A 22653-nucleotide genomic window follows, 5' to 3' on the forward strand; every position below is an offset into this window, starting at 1 on the left:
GAGATGTTGGAACAAGAAAGTGGAAAGTAGAATCTAAAAGTAAGAGAAAAGTTCAGAATAAGTGGATAAAGAGAAAGATTGAATGGTATTATGATGTTTCAAGATAGATGGATCCAAAATCTATTTATAGACTCTATTTGAATGAATGATCGAGAAGATGTCATGATTTTATAAAGATATGATATTTTAAAATTGTATTTCTTCAGAAATCAATATTCTCTTTCAAAGAGAGACAACTATTCAGTAAAATATATCATTTTTTTTGATACATAAAGTATTTTTTTTAAAACAAAAAAGAGTTTTAAAGCTTTTAAACAACTAAAATTTAGGGATAACAAGTTAGATCTTTTTTTATTTTTTAATAAAAATCTAACAAAAAATTTATTCTATTTAGATTTGACTAGCCAGTACATCAGATATCAAAAAATAGATAATTTAAATAATATATAATAATTTATATTTTTTTAATAATTTAATATATAAATTAAAAGATTTCATTCAAATAATTTTTTATGTGTAAATAGTTTATACAAAGTAGACCATATCCAAAGATCCAAATTATTGATACGAGGCTTGTATCAACCTAGGAAAGTGGAGATCCACTCAAGTGTAGTCAAGCTCAGCTCTCTCTCTCTCTCTCTCTCTCTCTATATATATATATATATATATATATGGTATGTAGGCTTGTATACCTTACATATAGCACAATTTGGAATAATCTATTGAGCATCAGCGTAGTCTTCTGTGATTGTGAGATATATGCTCGAAATACAAGACTTGCAATGTAAGTGTACTTCATGTGGAGTGTAGTCAAGTGATTAGATGGCAGGCAGAGCTTTCTGTTACATCTTAAGCCAAGGGAACTATGCCTAGGTAAAGAAAAGAATAAATTTAACCATTGTGGCAAATTTCATGTAACACACAATGTTTATCGCATGGCTATACCATAAATGGAGATTTAGCATCTCTCTTCATCTTATGCATCTAAACTTAGGAGACTAGAAAAAACTCCTTAAACACCCTCTGGAATTGGTTAATGAAATATGAGAAAAGAAAAAACTGATAAATAATACATGGTCTTGCAAAAAAATGCAAAGCAAGAGTTACCTATCATGCAAGACCTTCAAAAGTGGCCAAATGATTCAAGCAATCAATGTTTAGGAGCATCAACTAAATTAGGTACTAATGTTTCAACCAAAAAAAAAAAAAAAAGGTACAAATCAAATATGGTTCCCAGTACACTCTGAAAATCTTTATAGACTTTGTAGGAACTAATTCTTCATGGTTCGTCTAAACGAATTAATTATTCATATAGTTTATAAAAAATAAAAACATTCTGGTGACCTAAAAGATTGCTAGCAGGGGCTCCTCTTATAAAGCGAATATTCTATAATGATACCCTGGTCCAGCAATTAGAAAAATAATCTTGTGAACCTGCTCACTCACTGTCAAAAGACGAGCCAAAAAAAAATGATGCCTCAATCACCAGACCATGAATCATAATCCAACACGAATCTCAAAGTTCCAACTATGTGCCTTAGATGCTGAAGTGTAACTACCTGTACCCACCATTGTGAGCTTGCGAAAATTAACATCCATGTAGGCCGAATTATTTCCGGGACAATCCGGCACCCGGTCCAAAAGACCAAACCGGTCAGAGTAATTTTTTTAATAAAATATAAGTACTCTTCCCCCCTTTTGCAAAAGTTAAAACGGTAAGATAGAGAGAGAGAGAGAGGGAGAGAAAGATAGTAGAGCGAGAGAGGATCTCCCTCGTGATACCCTTTAGTTTACCGCCAGGCCGGCCGGGTGAAGAAGGCCAAGAGCCACGGCTACTTCTCGAGGCGATTCCTCCCACCCCCCTCTCCCTCGCCTTTAACTCCTCTCCTTTTCTCGTGCAGAGCGCCTTCCCACCCTCCTCTCTTCTCCTCCGCACCTGAACTACTCCCCCACTCTTCTTCTTCTTCTTCCCCTCTATATATCCATCATCCCCCCTCCCCCATTCTTTCTTCCTCGCTTCCCTATCCCTCTTCTCCTCTCCTGTCTCCTTTTCTCTTCTTGTAGCCTTTTTCTCTCCGTTCGAGCTGAGAGAGATAGAAATAGAGGGAGGCCTTGGAGCTCAAAGGCTCTGCCTTTCAGTCGCATTAGGAACAATGTCGGCTTGCAAGGACAAGGAGCAGGACCCGCGCATCGAAGGCATAGCTTCCACCATCCGAGTTGTCCCCGACTTCCCCAAGCCAGGTCCCTCCCACCCCTTTTTCTATCAACTCGCTTGCTTGTTTTCTTGAACCGCTGATCCCTCTCCCTCTTTTTTTTTTTTTGCCTCTCCCGTTCTGCTATTCTTTTTTCTGTCATAAAAATCGAATCTTGGTCTCAAAGTTTGGAGCTTTTTGGAAGTTTTGGGTGCGACTGATGAATGGATGCGGCAGGGATCATGTTTCAAGACATCACCACTCTGCTTCTGGATCCCAAAGCGTTCAAGAACACGGTGGATTTGTTCGTGGAGCGCTACACAGGGAAGGATATCACCGTCGTTGCTGGTAGAGTTCTTGATTTCTTCACCTTTTTTTTTTCCCCCTCCTCAAGATGCGATATTTCTATCTTTCTTTCCTCTTTTTTTTTTTTCCTTCGCTTCCTTACACGGTGCATTGGTTTCCTTATCTTTTCTTCTTTTTCCCCATCGATGCTTGTTGCCTATCGTTATCGTTATAATGTCGGTTGTGGGTCCATTTTCTTTCTTTCTTTCTTTCTATTTTTCCATGGGAGCGAGTGAGGTAGATCGAGAAACAGAGAGCTCCCAAGTTTTCATCGTTTTCCATTGGAGAAATTCTGTGCTGCCTTTTTCGGAGCATCAAGAACCTTTTTGGCAGTGGTAGGGCGCCTGGTTTGACTGCGAAGCCATCTCAGTGGCCTTGTTATGATGGACCAGCTGTGAATTGTGGACTGCTCGCTTGTGGCTTCCATTTCGATTCTGTTTTTGTGGAGGCGGTGGTCTCGACGCTGACATTGCTCCCTGGTCCCCCACTCTGACGTGAATTTCTGAAAGCTTCGCTGCTGTTTGATGATCTCCATATTCTATTTTTCTGTTGCCTGTTCTTTTCCTTACCTGTTTGGATTTGGTAGGTATGATTGCGATCCCAGTGCTGAATCACACATTTATGGTCCCTTGGTATATTTGTAGCGTCCGATACCAGAGCCAGTGGACATGGAAAGAGTGACATAGGCTGCCCCTAGTTTGTTGATAAAGTTTTGGTTCTTGTTTACTTGCTGGTATACTTGTCATGACTAACAGATGGTATTTCATGCACTGGTTCTTCTAGCTTGATGATTTTTTTAGATACACTACATCTGTCAGAGCAATTTGTCATTTCAAGTGACTGTCTTTTTCTACTCGAGGTGCACGCAATATATTAAGTCCATCCACAGAAACTAGACTAAGGTGGTGGTTGAAGGTATTTTCAGTTTCATATGCTATCAAAAAGCTATGGCTTTGAGCTGATAGCCTTTACTTAAAAGATTACCAACATAACCGGGAGGAGAAATAGAATTAGTATGGGTACGATTCTTTGTGAATATTTGTAGCAATATCAATAGCTTATTTTACTCTTCATTCGAACACAATTTGTCAATAACTTGGGGATTAGTTAGCTGTCACTGGTATAAGATTTATGACCTAATAATCTTTTTTGGTACACCCATTTTCCTGGGGTAACAGTGATAGCATCAAATATTTTGTTGTCTTCCACTTCGTCCTATGGCTAAAGGTGACCGGCTGTAGCTTTTCTTCCTATGCTTTAATATTCTTGGTTTCATGCTTTTACTGTTCGACATTTACATGTATGGTACTCTTGTCTTCTTGGAGCCGTCCTTGAAAACCAATATCTTAGGTCCACCATGTTAACATGCATGTACCAGCTAGTCTGCAAGGTCAAATGAGTAAAGTGAAAGTATAATAATATTGTTTGCGCGTGTAAGTTTACACAGTACGTAACTTTATTCTTTCTGCATTAGTGTGGGATATCAATAAGCTAGCCCATGCCATGCTTGTGGGATCTCTCTAAAGTTGCTATGTATGTGGTCCACAAGGAGTAGAATCTAACCTCGATCAGTTGGCAGATAATTTGCAGCTATTGAGTTTGGGCTCTGATGGTGTTAAAACTCATGATTAGTATTAGAAGGCCTAAACAAGTTTGAGAGTCTTGTTAATTCTTATGCACCAAAACTTTTCATGCTAATATTGTTGTTGTCGGCTTTGATTGTTTACATGTTCTCTAGCATGATATTGAAATTTTGTGATATCTATTGAGATCATTATAATCTTCGTCTGTTTGCTATAGACATTCTAATGACCTATAAAAAGTTGTTGACATGTGATTCTTTTGACGACCAAAAAGCAAGCTTAAAAGGTATGGTGCACAATGGTCCCCATTTAATATGTTGCTAGACTGCAAAATTCTTCACCTTTTCAAGCAAAGGTAGAAAGTCAGGCAAGTTCTAATTTCTTTGTCTAGCTTATCAGCAAGCACTTCTTGCAACTCCATTCCTACATGTCATAGTGCCTTTTAGTATTTTCCTCGTGTTGTTCAGATATTCCACATTCTCAACTTTCTTTATTTAATTAATCAGATTTTGCATGGACATGCCATAAGTCCAAGTGTAGGTAATATGTTACTTTTGTATTTTTTTTTTTTTTTTTCAATTAGATGGATATAGGTGGATGGGGCTGGTATTGTGAATTAGGGTGGTAAGAGTTTAAGTTGCACTGAATGAGACTTAGAGAGATTTGTTTGGTTGCTTGGGAGATCCTGATAGCCTTTTATTTTGGTGGTTTTAGAGTCATTAGGCCCCTTTTGTTTTGATGGTTACTAAGTCTCTTATTTGGTGATATTATAGTATGCCCATAATTTGCCTAATATTGTCTTAAGGTGCTTGGGTGATAAGATGGAAATATTTTCGGTTATTAGTTTCTGGTGTTGGTTTTGATTCTCTGTATTAAATTTTCAGGTCAGTTAGGGTCTGGGCACAAAACTATATTGAGGTTTTCCATTATATGGGATGTAACTGTGTAAAGCTTGTGGATCTCACATTTGCATTCTTCTTTATGATGGTAATTGGAGGATTATTTGGAAAGATTTTATAGTTTACTGAATTGTTGGCTCTTGCTAGGATGTGATCCATAGATGAGACTGCCAACCTTTTTTTTTAATCTTGTTAGAATGTGATAATGTAAATGGAAAAAATTAAGATGTACTAGAGTTTGCAAGTTTTTGCATGACAACTTCTCATTGAAAGCAATTTATTAAGATCTTGGCATTCCACAGAGTCATTGGAAGGAATATTAATGGCATTCTATTAGCTCATCTTTTTTATTCATTAAATTAAAACATTCCACTAACTTTTATTTTGGGGTGCTCCATTACATATCCTTTGGCCTTGGAGATGCTTTTAGTCATTGTGGTTGTTATCATTTATCTTATTCAGAGACTTGTATGTTTGCATTATAAGTCCCAGTAGTGCAATGCTTTTAAAAGATATGAGTAACCTTGCTAAAGCCATAACAATATGTTAGTGTCCTTTCTATTGCCTCCTAGTGCACGCTACTAAAATTTGCAAGTCTGAACAATGTTGTGAAGAGTTGCTATATTAATCATATATATGTTGATTCTCCACAAACTCCTATTTTAACAAATGAAAATGCCTCTTGTTGGTTTACTGTTTAATGAGATGGTAATGGTTTCATAATTTTTCATATTTCTAGTTAGTTGTTTGTGACATAAGTTTGGCAGTTTAGCAAATGACAACTGCAAGGTGTAAGACCAAACCATTTGATGAGAAAAAGAATAGTGGTAATAGTATGCACTTGTTTAAAGTTTTTAGATATTAAATCAAGATTATTATTTTGTTCTGTAATTTAATAGTTTATTAGTTTCTAAATGGCTATGTTATTCTTGAAATTGAGCACAGCTATATGCAATGCCAAGTTCCTGAAGTAATCATGGTGAAGTGCGATTATCTGTCCTGGGTTTCCAGTATGACTATTTGAAGGCCATGGTTTATAGAGTTTTTTCCTTTTTCTTCCAGTTTCTTGATTAAAAGGTGGAAATCAACTTATACACATTTATAGTACAAGGATGGTTGGGTCCAATTTCTGAACCTACTCACCCTAGCAACAGAGTGCAATCCAGTCTCAGATGATAAAAAATCCCATAGCTCTCTCTCTCTCTCTCTCACACACACACACACAATCAGAGAGAGAGATGGACTAAACAAGGTTCTTAGAGCAGGGAGCTAATTAAAAAAAAAACAGTCAAAAGAGTGACTGGAATGTCAAGTAGATGAATATGTGGAGGCATCAGATGAAATTATATCATGAGTAGATGGTTATAAATGTACCAGTGATTGGAGTGACAAAAATGTTAATTGCAAGGTGGAGTTTGGAGAACACTTCAAGAATAATCACCTAGAAGAACAGGAGAACCAGAAAGACAAGCAGAATGTGGTTTTAATAAATTCAAGAGTTCAGCTTGTGCTATTCACTTGGAGGAAAGGCAGGTGGAGATACCACTTGAGCCTTGAATGTGAATATGAACATAGAACATAAGAGGCTTATTTATAAATCAAATTCTGTAAACGGCCTTATGGAAAACTATCTTGGTTTTAGTTTTTGGATTTTTGAAGTCAAGTTGTGTGCATACAAATTGAGATTTAAAATATTCTTTTCGTGTGCTTTTTTACTGAAACAGGACAGATTCCTCTGCAATGTATCTGTCGATTTTTATTTTTTTTGGCAAAATACTTTACATGATTATCCTATTGAACATGAAAAAAATGAAGAATTTTCATGACTTATTATTACTGGATTGGTTTATTCATAAAAGGATGGAAGCATACAGGCAAGCAGCAGTGGGGATATGAAAGTTTGGATCTTGTAATTCATAGACTTGTGGTTATAAATGTAATCTTGGATACATGATGGCAATGTGTAGCAAGATATTCAATGTGGTGAATTAGTGGGAGAGATGCTTTTCCTTATCTGCATGTTAGGTGCATGGTTGTTGCATGTCTGCCTTCAAGACTAAAGGGAAGACCTCATTAACAGTTTAAGGTGCAATATGTCATGCTGATCATAACATTGAGCAACAAATGGGGTCCAATATGTGTGTGTGTGATTGTTTGATGCATAACAAAAGAAGGATTGGATGAGAAATGAAGATATTTCTGGTATAGTATGTGCATGTGTGATAGAGTTCTCAGTACCTCTGGGTTGTGAGAGCAGCTTAAATTTGCAGCTAATGCATCAAAAGCAAAAGGGCAAGGTTTCAGATAAGATGGATGAAAGTTATGAGGAAGGTATTTGGAAATATTTTAAGTGATAAAGGATGTGGCCCATGTTGGGAATGGCTGGAGGAGGCTGACACCTGATAGATAACACTATCTGGTTACAATATCACTGTTTTCTCTTTGGTTGCTTATCTTTTATGATTTAAAGACAATTTTGGAGAGAAAAAAGTATATATACGTGGCCTAAATTTAACTACATTAAAGGCATTGAATGAAATGGAGCAGGGCAAAGTGCAAAAAATTTTGCAAGTCGTGATAATGAGCTTTCATTAGGACTAGATTTTTCTTATTGCTATGTCATATTGGATATAGATACTTGCAAACCACCTCATTTTCTTCTTTACGTACCAAGTTGTTGTCTTATGCATTTGTACTATTATAGCTTGCTCATTTGACTGATGTTTACTTTATTTACACGATAATATTTCTATTTTTGACAGGAATTGAGGCTAGAGGCTTTATATTTGGTCCTCCTATTGCTCTAGCAATTGGTGCAAAGTTTGTCCCATTGAGAAAACCAAGAAAATTACCAGGTATTTCAATTATCCTATGATGATATGTTCATTCAAATTGTATTGTTGTAATAATGGATTAAATAGAAATTTGCATGTGTTCATTGAGTCATCATAACCATATTGAGGGAGCCAATTACTATAACCGTATCCAAGAAGCATTATACACTGGTTAGCATTTTGATTATTTTAATATTTTTAGATACTGACAAGTAGCATTATACACTGGTTAACAATTTGAATATTTTAATATTTTTAGATACTGACAAGTATAGTCTCACGAGATGGTAATGTGCTAAGTTGCATGGCTGCATGAGTTGGTGTCTTTGGGCTGCACTTAAAATAAAGTTGGACCTACCATGAGTTGACAATTTGGCCGGATGTTCAGGTCAATATTTTCATATATTTGATAGTTACGACCATATAAAATCCCAAGTGTTAAGGCTTGTAAAAATTGTTGGCACCTTGACAGTTTAAACTTTTAGGGTCAATTGGTTAGTTAACATGGTATCAAAGCCAAAATATCATATGTTAAATCCCTATGTAAGCCAATTTTTTCTTCATACCACCCATTCATTATCCTGAATCTCTTCTCTTGGCTTGTTCTCGGTTTGTTATGGAGTCATTCTTGACTTGTTCATGCCTTCATGTGTTTGGTCAAGGCCACATGTGAGGGTGGATGTTAAGGTCTGATATAACAACAATACCAATTTCCATTCAACAAAGACAAATAATTAACATATACCATGAACTTGTGATAACAACTATGAGATGATGCATATTATATTATAAACTTTATAACTCATATTATATATCAAGTTTTTAAATACAGATATTGAATCCATACCCTTTTTTTCATTGGAATTGTGTGTTATCGATATGTTAATGGTATTGTGATGCGGCACCAAGAAAGTCAAGATAGCAAATTGGAAAGAGAAATAAAATGAAAAGAAAACAAAGAAGTCAAGAGAAGCCAACTTTAGGATTTTCAATTTGTCATTTCAAGCTGTCTCCTTCGATACAATAGGAGTCTTTAAATAGACTCTCAAATAAGATGGAAATAAAATCATATCCTAATAAAAGTGGAAATCATATAGCATAAAAAAGAATGAATACCATCGATGGCTATCAATATACTTTCAATGGTACCATTGGCATGCACCAGTATGGACCGGTATTGCCAATGAAGATGGTTTTGGTGTCCTAGCATTTGTGTTGGTGCTGGTTTCACATCAGATCAGAATGGTATTGATGGTACCATTCTGTTCCAGTTGTTTTTTTTGAATCCGCGCATATAGCATATGGCATGTTTTCATTCATGTAAGATCAAGCTAACCAAACTCTTGATCTGGAAGTGAAGTGGTCCAAACGGGTTTTCAAATGAGAACAAAATTAATCAAGCTTATGCCAAACCAAATCAACCTAAGGAGGTTGGCTCGATTTAGCCTTATGCTGACCTAAGACCATCTACACTCTTGCTAGCAGTCAAGGTTTTACAATATTGTTACCAGATCCTGTGCAGGTACTATCTTGGTATGGTGTCGGTACACGCGGTATGATGGTTGGATGTCAAATTTGCTAGCAACCCTTGCATACTGTGAAATTTTGTTATTGTTTTAAAGAAAGTGGTCTCCAAGCACTTCAAGCACTTCACCAATTTTGGGATCTTTGAATTTCTCATACTGTTTAATAAATCTTTTGAGGTCCATAGTTCAGAGTATGGGCTTTTATTTAGTCACTGTAATGCTGTTCTGTTTTCTTTTTTTTTTTTTCCTCCCTGAGCACAGTCATCATGATACCATTATGGATCAATTTTAGTTTGCTTCTTTGTTTCATTTCTTATGTTCTTAGATCTGTGTTTTGGAGATTGTGGCTGGAGTATATTATAATCATCTTAATGGGCCTTTCTTATAATATATGTTTAGGAGAAGTCATTTCAGAGGAATATGTCCTGGAATATGGAACCGATTGTCTTCAAATGCACATTGGTGCAGTCCAACCAGGAGATCGTGCTCTAGTAGTTGATGATTTGATTGCAACTGGGGGAACTCTCTGTGCTGCCATAAAATTACTGGGTATGTGTGATAGGAACATGTTATAGTTATTATCCTCTGGTAGCATTGGAGTTCATGCAATTCTTTTAATTGCTGGCAAAGTAAATAGAGCTAGTGATATTTTTCAACTGAATAAATTGAAGTTTGTGGTCAAAAGGAGAGACCTCAGTAATCTTTGAGTTAGGATGAGAAACAGTTCACTAGGCTTCAAAACTATTAGAAACTTGGAAGAATTTAATAATTTTTGATGTCATAAACTTACACTTGGTCTTGTTTAACGCAATTGACTTTGAGAACTAGAAGTTTGCTTGTAATTATACCTAAGATTCTCATTCCTACAGTCTTTACCCAGTCATCAGTTTATCTGGGTTACAAGAGCATGAAGTAAAGACTCAAGTAGATGAGGATTGTTTTTTACAGAAATTCTACCTGTTCTCCCTTATTTCTCTTGAGGAGCATAACCAAATTTAACATATTTTTCATAGAAGGAAGAATGTGTAGTCTCACCCAAATCACTAATAATGTTGCTAATCAGAATCTGTTTGGTGGTTCTAGCCTAGGTTAGTCTTGGTACAAATCTGGTACAACCATGCTTATAAGATCAAACTAATCGAAGGAATACCTTCTACAAAATTTAATGGTCTCAACCCATCTGAGAAACCTGACTTATAAGCTGTAAGTTGTGCTTGGAAAAAACTTTGCTATGCCCAACAACATTGAGTTTCGATCATTAAAAAATTTCCCATTTTTTTTGTCAAGCCTTAATGCTAATTCTTCCAAAACTGTGATACTATTTAAATATTCAATCCGCAGGCATAATTCTTGGCAACATTTCTTTTTCCCATCATGAACTATTTTGCACTTTATTAGGTCACTTCAGCTCATGTTTCTTTGTTAGACCGCTATTATCTGTATGCCAATTGTTCCTACAGAGCGTGCTGGGGCTGAAGTGGTTGAATGTGCATGTGTGATTGAACTTCCAGAGCTTAAGGTACATCCAACAAGTCATCCTTGTTTTCCTTACACTCGACATAATGATTCTGATGCTTACATTGTTATTTAGGCATTTTATTTACAATTTTCAAGTGCTAAGTGTGAAGTGCTTGAGTGGGATGTTGTGGCTTTAATTACTACCTTTTTTTTTTGTGTGTGTGTGTAATAATCTCTATTTACTTTATCTGTTCTGAGCATACAGATGTGCATATTCATGTATGTGCTACAACTTATATCAAATGACTCAACCCACATCATCTTCTGTAGTTATCTTCCTTTGCATGTGTGTGCTTTATGGATGAAAACTTAAATATTAAATTTTTCCCATCATCAAGTAGGATTCAATCTTTCCCCTATTTCGATTTGCTTTGTTTTGTCTCTCTGAAGTTGTGCTTAATCTTTTTGTTTTAGCTTTCTTTTGATTTGATTTAATATTAATATTATTTCTCTTTTCTTTTGTATCTTGGAAGAATCTGATTCCAGATTACTGAGAACATGTTTCCTCTTCTCTTGTGATGAGTTCGTTGTTCTTTTATGGTAGCATTTGTAAAGAAATTCTCGTACCTTGTTGATATATCTTTGCTTATGATGTTCCTTGCGAGACATTATGTTACTTAGAAGTCAGATCCACCATGCACAGATTAACTCATCCAAAAATGAATTTGTTGTGGCATTCATAAACATCTATAGCTAGCTTAAGTTTTTGTTCAGCACATTACGTGGAACATGAATATATCGAAGCTCGTTGAAGATTAACCCTTATGTGTCTTTGCCAAATCTGTAAGATGGAGATCAATATATAAATCTTTTCATTGTAGTTGCAAATGCTTTTGATCTAAATTTCTGTTTCTTTTACTGCGCGTCATGTATGATTCTATTTAGTCCTTTTTGTCAATTTAATTGTGCTTTTCATGTCCAATAAACTTTGTATCTGGGTTAGTGCTATATGCCTCCTTGTAACTTCTCTATTGCAGCAGCCTTTTTTTCAGCATATTGTGTTTCTCCATCAGTCTTATTTAATTCTAAACAATGATCAATGGGTCTCTCAGTATACCTTATTTCTTAATCCTCCTCATCCATTCAAGCGATCCAATTTGAGAGAGAAGGAATCTTTTCCTTCAATGCACTCAAGTCAAATCTTACAGAAAAACAATTTAAAACAAAATTTATAGGACATAGAAAGCAGGTATTCTACCCTTTTTACTTTTAAAAATCAGGATACAAAACAATGATGCAAGACTTTTGTTTGTACTAGTGAGAGGTTGGTCTCTCTGAACCTAAGTCGGACTCCTCATCTGGTTAAAGCGGCAGAATTCTTCAAAAATAAGAAACCATAAAAATTACTCAAGCAGGCTAAAAATCCAGACCTCGACTCCTACATTAACTTATTGTTACATCACATTCTGCTATTTTTTATTTTTTATTTTGGTGCAAATGGATGGTCACACCACTCCGGTGTGAGAGCATCCCAAGAAATCAAGGTATAAAAAGTCCCGCAGTCCCGGCGGGCAAGTGCCACCCTATCTCCAAACCCGGTTCTTGGAGTATCTGCCATATAAGAAGTAACCCAATCAGCCGCGTGGTTAAATCACATTTCTCATGGATTTAGGGGATTTTGGCGGATCAAATAGTCTAGAATGAGGTCACTTTTCTGAACATATTGGACTAAACTCTCTTATCAGTATAATTGCCTTAAACTTGTACTCAGCATATGCCTGCTGGCAATAATATATAGATTTCTGAAATAGTAGTTTACGGGGAGGCTTCCCACCTTCCTGCATGTCAAGTGTTCTAATAGTATCTGGAGGACGTCTTAAAACATTACATGTAATCCCAGGGGAAAGCATCTTATGGACATTATATTATTGAACGCATTGAACAGCAATGGGAGTTCATGTGCCACTGCTGTGATCTAAAATTGGTTGTCTGATATGCAACTAATACTGTTTTAATTTTCCTCTTATTGTGTTTGTGCTGATATTGTTGGATAAAGCTGTTGCTTATTATTCACCTCATCTTCTAAACTAATATCTCTAATGTTTTGGTCTGGAATTTTGGTTCCCGAGCTTTGTCAACTTCTTACAAATAACAAGTAGCAAATACGAAGGAAATAGCTTAAATACTTGAGCACGTAATAGAATCTTGAATATATGTGCAGGGCCGTGAAAGGTTAAATGGTAAGCCATTATACATACTTGTGGAGTCCGGCTGATGATACTTAGCTCTCGTTCATCTGATGGGAGTCACGGTTCTGTACATTAGAGGCTTTCATTCCAGGTGTTGTGGATGCAGGCATCGTTTCTGATTATTTCACTGCCCTTCGAGGCTTTCTATTTTTTATGTTCCTCATTTCATGTCAAAACTGGAGTTATGCAATCAAACTACATTGTTATTTGAGAAAATTCGAATCTGATGTGATTTTTTTTTCAATGCATTTTTCAGCACAGAAGCACTGTAGCATCACAAAGACTCAGGCATTGTGACTCTTATATATCTAGATATTGACCGAGAAGTGAACAAAAGCAGGTGTTTGGAGGAATCATTCTTTCTGCCATCTATTCTACGCTACTACTAAACTCTAAACACCCAAGCACCGCACCGACCCTTAGGCTGCATATGGTCCCATCTTAAATAAATTTATCTCCCATGGTACATTTCTTAGGTCAAAGGAGCAAACAGGATATGTCACGTCCTGGGACATCATGTTATGTCATCGAGGGATGGGTCCACGGTAATACGAAGTTAAAAATTTATTTTCTTAAATATAATGACAGATGCATCATAAATAAATATTTAATTTAAATATTTAATTAAATTAAAATTGTTTTAGAATATTTAAATTTAAAGATGAAATAATTCAAGTCTTAAAATTTATAATAGCTATAATTCTTAGATTGAATTTTTAGTATAAAATTTTTAAGTTTGCTTTGCTGATTTTTAAGTTTGGATTTATTTATCATCAGTCTTAGTCTTATTTTTCTGTATATGAAAAAGAAAATAAAAAAAATATGAGTTATACTAGTTCAGTAAGTAGATTTCTGCTTTCTTATCGGTTCAAACATAAGTTTTTTATGATAATGCATCATTTAGCAAATAATAATTATAGTAAACATAAATATTTTATAAAGTGTATAATAAAATAAGTTATAAGTTCATCATGCATGTATAAATCATGTATATTTTATAATCATGAATCATAAATCATTTCTATCATATATTTGTGTCATGTTTCAAAAATATTACTCATAAATGTTCATGCTAAGGTCACTATTATATCCATGACAGAGTCATATTTCTTAATCGACAGAGTTCTTAATTCATGTGCTAATTTTATATCTATCGGCAGCATCATGTTTCGCGTGGATGCTAGCTTCGGATATCGACCTTTCCGAAGGAATTCATTTATAGGTATCTGGGAGTTTTTGAAATTTTTATATTTTTTTCTTAAATCATACATATACGTAGAATAAAATTTCATATTTTATAATCATGTAATTTTTATAAAATATATTCATGCAATCAATGCTCATAATAAAATATGTTTTTTTATATCACATATACTGTCTTGATTTTACAAAAAATATGACTTCATGAATAAGAGATTATATGCATGAAAATCATGAAGATTTAAAAATAAATAAGGAGCATAAGATCTGCATATCTCGATCGTTCTGGACTTTTTAATCTTTTTTAAAGGAATCGGACAATTCTATTTAAAATATTAAATTATCAATAAATTTTGTTTCATATATTTAATAAAATTACATAATATAAGAAGATGATCGATTTGATGATCAATCCAATAAATTTTTTCTTTCGGTTCTAAATCGATTTAAGGTCATAGGTCTCTAGGAGTGGAGAAGATGGCCTAATAGGGGATTCATAGGGCTTTTTAGAGAGAGAAAATTTTTAGAGAGAGAAAGATCAATTTTAGAGAGAGAAAGACTTAAGAGAGAGATGAGAGAAATTTTTTTTCATGTGTATTTTATTATTATTATTATTATTATAATATATATATATATTTTATTATAATAATAATAATAATTATTATTATATATATATATTTTTTTCTTTTCTTTTTCTTTTTTTTTTATTATTATTATATATATATATATTTTCTTTTCTTTTTCTTTTCTTTTTCCCGTGGTCTTCTTTGGCCGAAACAGGGGACCTAGAGATCCCCTTGTCTTTGACCAACCGTTCACGATCGTACCTTGCCCGACGGTGATCGACGGCAAGGGGCGATCCTCTTGGATTCAAAGAGTCCAGAGTCGGCGGTCGACGATGACTGTCGGTGCCTTAAAAATCAGGAAAAGGGAGAGGCCGAACAGGGCTTCTTTTTCTGATGAAATCCGACGACTCCTGTTGCCGACAGTCGTACCTACCGGCACGAAAAAGAAGGGAGAGAAGAGAGGAAGAGGAGGAAGGATTTACCACAGCCTCCGATGACTCCCATCGGTGTGAAATCGCGACGAGCATGAGTCGAGGGGCCGCGGCTTTAATCGAAAAAATCACGGTGATTGTTATGTCCTCTCTTACAGGAGAGGAGGGGGTTCTTATAAGGCTTGTCCTATGGTTCTTTAATGGCCCTAGGACTCTAATTCCTGATCGGAATCGAGGAAGGAGAAGACTTCGATCGGGAGTCTTCTTCCCCCTCTTTTTTTTTTTTTTTTTTTTCTGGGTGGGCTTAGTGGGCTTTAGGCCCAATGGGTCGGATTATCACATTCTACCCCCTTTAAAAAAATTTCGTCCTCGAAATTTAACATACCTTCATTTTCAAATAAGTGTGGATATCTCGTCTTCATATCATTTTCAAGCTCCCAAGTAGTCTTTCTCTCTTCATGAATCTTCACATATGGAATGATGCGCCATCTTAGAACTTGCTCTTTTCGATCAATAATTCGGAGAGTAAATTCTTCATAGGTTAAGTCTTCATGAACTTGCAATGGCTCATACTTTATCACATTATTTGGATCAGGTACAAACTTTCTCAGTAGTGAAACATGAAAGACATTGTGCACTTTGGATAAATCTGATGGTAAAGCTAGTTCGTAAGCAACATCTCCTACTCGATTTAAAATTTCAAAAGATCCAATATATCGCGGACTCAGTTTGTCATATCTCGCAAACCTCATGACACCCTTAGTAGGTGATACTTTTAGAAAAACATGCTCACTAACCTAAAATTCTAATTCTTTTCTTTTTCTATCTGCTCAACTCTTCTGTCTATCCTGTGTTGTTTGAGTCTTCTTTTGATCAGATAAATTTTGTCTCTAGCATCTTGAACTAACTCGGGACCTATTAATTTTTTTTCACCCACTTCATCCCAATACAGAGGAGATCTACACTTTCTTCCATATAGGGCTTCATAGGGTGCCATCCGGATACTAGAATTAAAACTGTTGTTATATGCAAATTCAATCAATGTCACATGATTATCCCAATGTCCTCCGAAATCAAAAGCACAAGCTCTTAACATATCCTCAAGAATTTGAATTGTCCTTTCAGATTGGCCATCGGTCTGAGGATGGAAAGCAGTACTAAGCCTCAATTCTGTCTCCAAAGCATCTTGAAAATTTTTTCAAAATCTAGATACGAATCGTGGATCTCGATCAGACACAATATTTATTGGAACACCATGCAAGCGTACAATACCATGAATATACATCCGGGCTAACTTATCAAGTGGAGTGCCAACTCGAAAAGATAGAAAGTGAGCTGATTTAGTAAGTCGATCAACAATCATCCACACTGCATCATTTTTTCTTGCTGTCCTTGGAAGTCCAGTAACGAAATCCATTATGATATGCTTCCATTTTCATTCTGGTATCTCTAATGGTTTTAGCAAACCAACAGGTCTTTGATGTTCGGCTTTCACTTGCTGGCATACCAAGCATTGAGATACAAATCGAGCTATCTCCTGCTTCATTCTATTCCACCAGATTTATGGGCTTCTTCCAAAATTTTTTTTTTTAGTTCAGGATCTCTTGGTATACATAATCTGTTCCTAAAATAAAGAGTTTCATCTGTATGTAACCTAAACTCAGTTCATAGCCCTTTCTCCATGTCCTTGTTAAACTGACACAAACGAATATCATTTTGTTGGGCCGTTTTTATCTGTTCGATCAATGCTGGTTGTACCGTTAAATTTGCTAACACATTCTTAACATCAGTACAAGTCACTTCAATTTGCAAATCTTCGAGATCCCTCAGAATTTGTTGATGAAATGATAGCAGAGTCATCACATTTGTTAAAAACTTCCTACTAAGTGCATCTGCCACCATATTGGCTTTTTCAGAGTGATATTTAATATTTAGATCATAATCTTTTAATAGTTCAAGCCATCTTCTTTGTCTCATGGTTAGCTCTTTTTGAGTAAATAAGTATTTCAAGCTTTTATGATCAGTAAAGATTTCACATGATTCTCCATATAAATAGTGTCACTAAATCTTTAAAGTAAAAATAATAGCTGCTAACTCCAAATCATGTATCGGATAATTCTTCTCATAAGCTTTTAGTTGTCGAGAAGCATAAGTTATGACCTTATCGTTCTGCATCAACACATAATCTAATCCCTTCTTGAAAGCATCACTATAAATGACAAATCCTCCATTATTAGATAGTAAAGTAAGAACTGGGGCAGATATCAATCGTTGCTTTAGATCTTGAATTCTGCTCACATTTCCTGCTCTATTCAAATTTTATTCGTTTCTAAGTTAAGCGGGTTAGAGGAATTGCAATTTGAGAAAATCCCTCGACGAATCTTTTATAATAACCAGCCAAGCCAAAGAAGCTTCTAACTTCCGTCACATTAGTCGGACGAGGCCAATTCACCACAGCTTCTATCTTCTTTGGATCGACTGAGATTCCTTCCTTAGATATTACATGGTCGAGGAAGATAATACTCTCCAACCAGAACTCACACTTGCTAAGCTAGGCGAAGAGCTTCTCTTCTCCCAAGGTCTGAAACATAATCTTCAAATGTCTCTCATATTCCTCTATATTTTTAGAATAAACTAGGATATCATCAATAAAAACAACAACGAATTGATCCAGATACGGCTTGAAAATCCTGTTCATCATATCCATAAAAGCAGCCGGTGCATTGGTTAGTCCAAAAGGCATTACTAAAAATTCATAATGACCATACCTGGTTCTAAATGCAGTCTTAGGTACATCTTCATCTCTAATTCGTAGTTGATGATAATCTGATCGTAAGTCAATTTTGGAGAAAACTTGTGCACCTTGAAGTTGATTAAATAAGTCATCTATTCGAGGAAGAGGATATTTATTTTTTATGGTTACCTTGTTCAACTCTCGATAGTCAATGCATAAATATATGCTCCCATTTTTCTTTTTCACAAATAACACAGGAGCTCCCCAGGGTGATGTACTTGATCGGACAAACTTTTTATTCAAAAGTTCTTGCAATTGATCCTTTAATTCTCGTAATTCTACAGGAGCCATCCGATAAGGAGGTTTTGATATAGGTTCGGTTCCTGGTGTGATATCAATTTTAAATTCAATCTCACGATCTGGGGGTAGTCCGGGTAGTTTATCTGAAAAAATATCAGAAAATTCTTTGACAATTGGGATATTGTCCAACTTTATTTTTTCCTTCTCGGCATCTACTACATGGACCAAAAATACTTTGCATCCTTTCCTCAAAGCTTTTTTTGCATTCATGATTGAGATAATACCCAAAGATTGTTTGGGTTCCATATTATGAACTTCGCTTTGAAAGAAAAATTGCGGTTCATCCGAAATTTGAAATACCACTCTTTTTCTAAAACGAGCAATATGTGCATGGTACGAAGATAACCAGTTCATCCCAAGAATCAATATGTGCATGGTACTTCTATTTGGATTATGCAATTCTTAAAAATAATATTAGCAACAACAATATTTTTAAAAGGTGTGCTAACATATAATGGTTCATTTAGTTTCTCAGGCACACAATTCAAAGAAGTAGCAAACTTGAGAGATATAAAAGAGTGAGAAGAGCCAGAATCGAATAGCACACGAGCATGAATAGAATTGACTGGGATAGTATTTGTCACCACTTGATCACTTGCATTAGCCTCATGTTGGTTTAAAGCAAACACTCGTGCATTTTCTTTCTGTTTTTGATCAACTGGTTTGTTAGGTCTAGAGTCATCTTTTTTCTTATTTGGGTAATCACGAGCTATATGTCCTTTCTCGCCACATAAGAAGCATGCTCCTATCCTCTTGAGACAAAGTCCATTATGATTTTTCAATTCAGACTCCACTTTCAAAGCTCGCTCCAGTACGTCCTTGTAGTTATTGAAAATATGAGAAGACAGACGGGACCGAATTTCATATCTTAAACTTTGTTCGAATCTGTTGGCTTTACTCCTTTCGAACTTCATAAGCTGGGGGCAGAAGCGGCCTAGCTCATTAAATTTGTTAGCATATTCTAATACAGTCATATCATCCTTTTGCTTTAAGGCTAGAAACTCATTTTCTTTTATCAATCTCATTGTCCCAGGGAAGTACTGATCATAAAATATCTCTTTGAACTCTTCCCAAGTGAGCTGATCATCATTATTCCCATAAGCAGTTTTTATTGCAGTCCACCAAAACTCAGCATTCCCTTTTAACATAGGAACAGCTAATCTGACCTTTGCATTCTCAAGGTATTGCAGGGCATCAAACATCTTCTCCATCTCTCAAATCCATGTCTCTGCAGTCATAGGATCAGATCCACCCTCGAATAGAGGTGGGTTGAGTCTTCTGAATCTCTTGTAGTATGACTTCATAGATAATGTAGGTCGAGGAGCAGTTTGTACCTGCTGCTGGATAAGCTGAGCCACCACTTGACATACACCAGCAATATCCACCTGAGTGGTCGGTGCATCAGGAGCCCGCTCAACTGGTTGATTGGCAGCTCCCCACGATGTTAATCTTACTTTTCTTGCTCTTCTTGTCCTAGCAGCCATATTTGCCAAGATCTCCTCCTCTCTATCGCTCATCGCTTCCTAGTTAAATGCCAACATTATTACATTATTTTATAACAGAGTTGTAGTACAGTTAATAATTTAAGTCAGAGTCTAACTATGCGTAATCTAACTACCCACTGTTAGGTTTTAGGTTCTACCCTTGATTAAACCTATCGCTCTGATACCATAAAATGTCACGCCTCGAATCCGAGACATAACACGGCCATGCCACCGAGGGATGGGCCCACGATAACATGAAGCCAAAAATTCATCTTCTTAAACATAATGACAGGTGCATCATAAATAAATATAATAATAAAGTTCAATTCAAATATTTAATTAAACCAAAATTAGTTCAGAGCATCTAAATCCAAAGATGAAATAATCCAAGCCTCAAAATTCATAATAGCTACAATCCTTAGACTGAATTCTTAGTACAAAATTTTCAAGCTTGCTTTGTTGATTTTAAAGTTTGGATTTTCTTGTCACCAGTCCTAGTCTTATTTCTCTGTACATGGAAAAGAAAACAAAAAGAATATGAGCTACACTAGTTCAATAAGTAGACTTTCGCTTCCTTACCGGTTCAAGCATTAGTTTTCTATGATAATGCATCATTTAGCAAATAACAATTATTGTAAAAATAAATATTTCATAGAGTGTATAATAAAACAAGTTATAAGCTCTTCATGCATGCATAAATCATGTATATTTCACAATCATGAATCATAAATCATTTCTGTCATGTATTTGTGTCATATTTCAAAAATATTGCTCACAGATGTTCGTGCTAAGGTCACTATTATACCCGTGACAGGGTCATGTTTTTTAATCGACAGAGTTTTTAATTCATGTGCCAATTTTATACCCGCTAGCAGGGTCATGTTTTATGTGGATGCTAGTTCAGGATGTCGACCTTTCCGAAAGAATTCATTCATAGCTATCTGAGAGCATTTGAAATCTTTATATCTTTTTCTTAAACCATATATATACATAGAATAAAATCTCATGCTTCATAATCATGCAACTTTTATAAAATACATGCATGCAATCAATGCTCATCCTGATTTTATGAAAAATATGACATATACTTTTATAAAACATGCTTTTTCATATCACATATGCTGATTCTGATTTTACGAAAAATATGACTTCATCAATAAGAGAATATATGCATGAAAATCATGGAGATTTAAAAATAAATAAGGAGCGTAAGATCTACATACCTCGATCGTCTTGGATCTTTTAATCTTCCTTAAAGAAATCGGACAGTCCTATTTAAAATATTAAATCATCAATAAATTTTATTTCATATATTTAATAAAATTACATAATATAAGGAGATGATCGATTTGATGATCAGTCCAATAAATCTTCTCCTTCGGCTGTAAACTAATTTAAGGTCATAGATCTCTAGGAGTGGAGAAGATGGCCTAATAGGGGATCCATAGGGCTTCTTAGAGAGAGAAAATTTTTAGAGAAAGAAAGTAGAGAGAGAAAGTTCAATTTTAGAGAGAGATGAGAGAAACTTTCTCTCATGTGTATTATTTATTATTATTATTATTATTATTGTTATTATATATATTTTCTTTTCTTTTTCTTTTTTATAATAATAATAATAATAATAATAATAATTATATATATATATTTTTTTTCTTTTTTTATTTTTCTTTTTCTTTTATTATTATTATTATAATTATTATAATAATAATAATTATTATATATATTTTTTTCTTTTCTTTTTTTCTTTTTCTTTTTCTTTTTCTTTTCTTTTTCTTTTCGTTTCTTTTTCTCGTGGCCTTCTTTGGCCGAAACAGGGGACCTAGAGGTCCCCTTGTCTTTGACCGACCATTCACGGCCGTACCTTGCCTGGTGGTGGCCGGCGGCAAGGGGCGACCCTCTCTCTCGGATTCGGAGAGGCCAGAGCCGATGGTCGGCGGTGACCGTCGGCGCCTTAAAAATCAGGAAAAGGGAGAGGTCGAACATGGCTTCCCTTTCCGATGAAATCCGACGACTCCTGTCGCCGGCAGTCGTGCCCACTGGTACGGAAAAGAAGGGAAAGAGGAGAGGAAGAGGAGGAAGGACTTACCACAGCCTCCGATGACTTCTGGCGGCGTGAAATTATGGCGAGTACGAGTCGAGGGGCCGCGGCTTTAATCGAAAAAATCGGAGAGGAATTCCGACGATCGTCGGTGATTGTTATGTCCTCTCTTAGAGGAAAGGAGGGGGTTCTTATAGGGCTCGTCCTAGGGTCCTTTAATGGCCCTATGACTTTGATTCCTGATCGAAATCGGGGGAGGACAAGACTCCGATCGGGAGTCTTCTTCCCCCTCTTTTTTTTTTGCTGGATGTGCTTAGTGGGCTTTAGGCCCAATAGACCGGGTTATCACAGGATATATCTTCTCCAATATCCGTGATTGAATAATAAAAAATTCTTTAACAAATCACCTGTTTTACTTCTAATTTGTATTGGCTATCTCAAAACTATATTTTAACTTCTATAAGAGGCCTCGCTTTAATGTAACAGACTGCCGTTAGACCTAATTATCCATCAGAATTAAGGAAGCCTACTTTTACTGCAGTAATAGCCCAAGTCCTTGGCCTGGTTGGTTGCAGTGATTTGTTTCAGTTATGAGTAGCCTTTTCACTGAGAGCACCATTACTAATTGTGAGATCCCTTAATCTCACTACAATAGAAAAAGGAGGTCGGGTTTCTGCTGTGCACTGTACGGTGTAGTGTACAGTGCACCGTTCATCATGGCGCACCATTCATCGTGCGGTGGATGGATGGCTGT

General features: G+C 35.7%; 1 protein-coding gene across 1 annotated transcript; it reads left to right on the forward strand.

Annotated features, from left to right (window-relative positions):
- Positions 1 to 1928: 1928 nt before the first annotated feature.
- On the forward strand, positions 1929 to 13302 carry LOC105054024 (adenine phosphoribosyltransferase 3). The gene is made up of 6 exons (XM_010935397.3): positions 1929 to 2241; positions 2430 to 2540; positions 7782 to 7874; positions 9779 to 9928; positions 10840 to 10898; positions 13059 to 13302. The coding sequence occupies exons 1-6, from the start codon at positions 2154 to 2156 to the stop codon at positions 13110 to 13112; spliced, it is 555 nt and encodes a 184-aa protein (XP_010933699.1). The 5' UTR covers positions 1929 to 2153; the 3' UTR covers positions 13113 to 13302.
- The last annotated feature ends 9351 nt before the right edge of the window (positions 13303 to 22653 follow it).

The sequence above is a fragment of the Elaeis guineensis genome, chromosome 11 (assembly GCF_000442705.2).
Source record: "Elaeis guineensis isolate ETL-2024a chromosome 11, EG11, whole genome shotgun sequence".
In the NCBI taxonomy this organism is placed as follows: domain Eukaryota; kingdom Viridiplantae; phylum Streptophyta; class Magnoliopsida; order Arecales; family Arecaceae; genus Elaeis; species Elaeis guineensis.

What these genes read in the sequence shown, in the direction of transcription:
- LOC105054024 (XM_010935397.3), top strand. Translation starts at nt 2,154, where the DNA reads ATGTCGGCTTGCAAGGACAAGGAGCAGGACCCGCGCATCGAAGGCATA. An exon ending in CCCCGACTTCCCCAAGCCAG is followed by an intron (nt 2,242 to 2,429) that starts GTCCCTCCCACC and finishes TGGATGCGGCAG; the next exon opens with GGATCATGTTTCAAGACATC. An exon ending in TGCTGCCATAAAATTACTGG is followed by an intron (nt 9,929 to 10,839) that starts GTATGTGTGATA and finishes TTGTTCCTACAG; the next exon opens with AGCGTGCTGGGGCTGAAGTG.